Raw genomic sequence first — 4,000 nt, forward strand, 5'->3', positions numbered from 1 at the left:
CTCTGTCCACTATAACCTCCCCCCACGGGTGCCACCTTGCCATATACAACATCCTCCCTCAAGATGCTTTAACGTTGAAGCATCTTTGTACTTTCAATCCTATTGGTATCTGAGGGGTTTGGTTATGGTTCTCCCAGAGCGTGTAGTCATCTGACCTCCGAATCTCCCGTTGTCCTCCATTTGCCCCGATAGTCTGGACCGTGTAGGTGTCGATTGTTTGGCCGGTGTATCGTTTTGAACTGGATGATCAGGATCAGGTAATAGTGGGCTGCTTTCAGTTGAAGGGTCTGGTGCAGATGTTTTGGCTTTAACTCCCTCTTGTTGATTTTCCTCAGGCGGTGTGAGTTGTTCTGGGGTTTGGTTGAGATATGGCGCAGGAATTAGATTGAAGCGATTCCTTCTTACTATACTCATTGATGTCTGCACTAGATAGGATCGTTGATTCATTACTTTGACGATCTTTCCATGGCGTTTCAAATCTGTGATCCAAACAAACTCACCACACTGTAGCTGGCTCAGGTCCTTTGCTCCATGTCTTTTGTCGTAATGTATTTTGTATTGCCTTCTGTATCTTTCTTCAGCTTTGGCCAAATTTACCGGAGGTTTAACTCCCACATGCTGAATGGATGGGAGGTTGTCCCTCAATTTTCTGCCATACAGCATTTCCGCTGGACTAAATCCATTCCCTAATGGGGTATTGCGGTATGTTAGTAGGGCTAAAGCCAGATTATCCTTGTTTTTTTTTAATAGAGTTTTTGCGATCTTAACAGCGGCCTCTGCGGCACCATTCGCTTGATGGAATTGCGGGCTGCTTGAGGATGTGGAAAATCCCCAGTCTTTGGCAAAGATCTGAAATTCAGATGTCTGAATTCCGTGGAATTGTGTCCCGCTGTCTGAGCAGACAAGTTGTGGGATTCCATATCTTGCAAACGTAGTTTTGCAGATTTTAATTATGTCTGGCGCTCTCATTTTCCCTACTTGGTAGACTTCAAAGAATCTTGAGTAATGGTCAGTTATTACCAGGTACCATTTGTCGTCAAGTTTGAAGAGATCCAATGAAGCAACTTGCCAAGGGTAGTCGGGAAACTTTGAAGGCAGCAAAGGTTCATTGTGGTTTGTTGAGTGTTGTATGCAGATAGGGCAGGATTTTATTTTTGTTTCAATGTCTGAGGCAATTCCTGGCCACCACATACTACTTTGTGCTCGTCGTCGTGTTTTGGTGATACCTTGATGGCCAGCATGCAGCTTCTCCAACATGATGTGACGGAGCTCGTTTGGAATTATCATGCGGCTTCCTCTGAGTAAAATTCCGTCTACTACTGACATTTCATTGCGTACTGTGAAAAATGGTTTTATTTCTGGGGCTAGTTCTGAGATAGGGGGCCATTCCTCTTTGATGTATTGGATAAGTAGCTTGCATGTTGGATCCAAACTCTGTGAGTTGGCAACTCTTGTAATATTCTCGTCCGTAGTGGGGATGCCTGCAAGCACAACTGAGTGAATGTATGCATCGACTTCCTCTTCCAGTTCATTGTCGTCCTCAGATGGAATTGGTTTACGAGACAAAGCATCCGCAACGAAAAGATTTTTTCCGGGAGTATAAGTGATATTATAGTCATAACGCATCATACGCATCCTGAATCTTTGTAACCTTGGTGAGAGATCATCGAGGTTCCTTGTCTTAAAGATTTGCAGGAGCGGCTTATGGTCGGTTTCAATGGTGTATTGTTTTCCTAACAAAAAGTTTTTCAGTCGGTCGCTAGCCCAGGTCAATGCTAATGCCTCTCGCTCAATATTTGCATAATTTTTTTCAGCAGTGGACAAGGTCCTTGAAATATAAGCCACAGGTTTTTTGACTCCGGCTTCTTCTTGGAGTAATACGGCGCCCAGTCCTTTGGTTGATGAGTCACAAGACACGATTGTTGGTTTGTTTGGATCGAATATTGTTAGACAAGATGAAGATGTGAGTAAATCCTTGATTCTCTCAAAAGCAATTTGTTGAGATGGCCCCCATACAAACGCATTGTTTAAGCTTACCAAACTCGTGATTGGTGCCATGATCTCGCTACGTTTAGGGATGAACTTTGCTAAAAAGGTTACCATCCCCATGAAGCGTTGGACTTCCTTTATATCCTTGGGTGGTTCCATTTCTGTAATTGCTTTCACTTTGTTTGGATCAGGTGCTACGCCTTCTTGCGAAAGCACAAATCCTAGAAATTCAACCTTTTGTTTACAAAACTCCGTTTTCCCTTTATTTAGAGTTATCCCAGCTTTCTTGATTTTTTCTAGGACCCTCCTCAGATATTTGTCATGTTCTTCTTTTGTATTTCCCCAGACTAACACGTCGTCGATATGAATTAGGCAATTCTTTGCCCCTTCAAGGGCTCTTGTCATTCTTTTTTGGAATTCCTCTGGAGCTGATGTAATTCCAAATGGGAGTTTCTGAAATTTAAATCTCCCAAACGGTGTTATAAATGTTGTATAATCTTGGGAGTCTCTGGCCAGATTGAGTTGCCAGAATCCATGGTTGGCGTCAAGCTTGCTAAAGTATTTTGCTCCACTAAGTTCTGCCAACTGCAGCTCTATTCGTGGCATTGGATGGAACTGGCGTCTTACGTTTTTGTTTAGATGGGAGAGGTCAACACATATGCGTACCCCTCCATTCTTCTTAATGGTTACTACCATTGGTGCGCACCAATCTGTGGAGTGATCTACCGGGACAATAACTCCTTTGTTTAGCATGTCATCTAGAGCATCCTTTACTTGGTTTTTTAGTGAAATAGGGATGGCTCTTGGTGCTGATATGGCGTACGGTTCAGCGTTATTTTTTATTTCAATTTTGTATTCCCCTCCCAAGTTGCCTAAGCCTTTGAAAAGAGAAGTGTACTCCTGAAACCAGTCTGTGTCCGTGTTTATGGCATAAATTCGTTTTACAAGGTTCAGCCCTTGGCAACCTCCTCTGCTCAGTAGTGGCACATCAATTTCTTCGGATATATATGCATTCTCGGTTATTTTACTGTTTTTATATCTTAGCTTTAATGTCAGAGTACCCAATACTTTAAATTGTTCTTTGTTTTTAGCACTAAATACCTGGCTTCTTGGCGGTTTGATAGGCAATTCTGACATTATGTCTCTCACCAAACGAGCAGGTATCATAGTGACATCAGCTGCTGTGTCCAGTTTGAACATGATAGGCTTGAGGGGCAACCCATTACATTCCACATGTAATATCTGTGTCCATGTAGTTTGATTGTTATTGGTTCTAACTTCACTAATAAAAACGTCATCTTCGCCTTCCGAATCTATTTCTTGCTGTACCGTGCACACGTGTTTATTTGCCGGGTTTTTTCTTTTCTTACACATTTTGCTGAAGTGACCAATCAGTTTGCAGGCGTTACACTCTGCGTTTATTGCCGGGCAATTGGTCAGCCTGTCATGCCAGTCATACCCACATCTAATACATTTTCGCTGGTTTTCCAACTTTTTCTTGGATGTTGAATTATTTTGGCCTTTTGGATACATCTTGTTTGACAGATTTTTGTTTATTGCGGATATAGTGGGTTCCTGGAGAGCTTGTTTTTGACGTATGAGTTCTTCGTGTTGTCTTAAGCAAGTAATGGCTTTCTCTAGGGTCAATGCTGGGTCAAGTTGTAATTTGTCACTTATGTTAGTATCATTCATTCCAATGATGAGAACAAGCAGAATCATGTCGTCGTTTAGCGTTCCCCATTCACAGGTTTTCGCGAGGCTATGCAAATTGGTGATAAACTTTTCGGCTGAATCACTTCCTTGCGTCTGTTTTAAAAACTTAGCCCTCTCATAAATAATGTTCCTTCGAGGCAAGAAATAATCTTCGAATCGTTTTATCGCCTCCTCATAATTAGAGGGCGGTGGAGAAAATGATGAATAAATTTCCTCTGCTCTGTCTCCCATGTTATATATCAGAACGTCGATTTGTCGTTCTTCTGAGGCGGCGTTCAGTCCACTACCTCTCCGAAAC

General features: G+C 42.4%; 1 protein-coding gene across 1 annotated transcript; it reads right to left on the minus strand.

Moving 5' to 3' along the window:
- Positions 1-6: 6 nt before the first annotated feature.
- On the minus strand, positions 7-3,993 carry LOC106673727 (uncharacterized protein K02A2.6-like). The gene has a single exon (XM_014405912.2). It carries the CDS (start codon positions 3,931-3,933, stop codon positions 100-102), a length of 3,834 nt encoding a protein of 1,277 aa, XP_014261398.1. The 5' UTR covers positions 3,934-3,993; the 3' UTR covers positions 7-99.
- Between the last annotated feature and the right edge of the window lie 7 nt (positions 3,994-4,000).

The sequence above is a fragment of the Cimex lectularius genome, unplaced genomic scaffold (genome assembly GCF_000648675.2).
Source record: "Cimex lectularius strain Harlan isolate CLEC.00 unplaced genomic scaffold, Clec_2.1 scaffold684, whole genome shotgun sequence".
In the NCBI taxonomy this organism is placed as follows: Eukaryota; Metazoa; Arthropoda; class Insecta; order Hemiptera; family Cimicidae; genus Cimex; species Cimex lectularius.

Bases quoted from the DNA above. Each gene is read 5' to 3' on its own strand.
- LOC106673727 (XM_014405912.2), bottom strand. From the start codon at position 3,933: ATGGGAGACAGAGCAGAGGAAATTTATTCATCATTTTCTCCACCGCCC.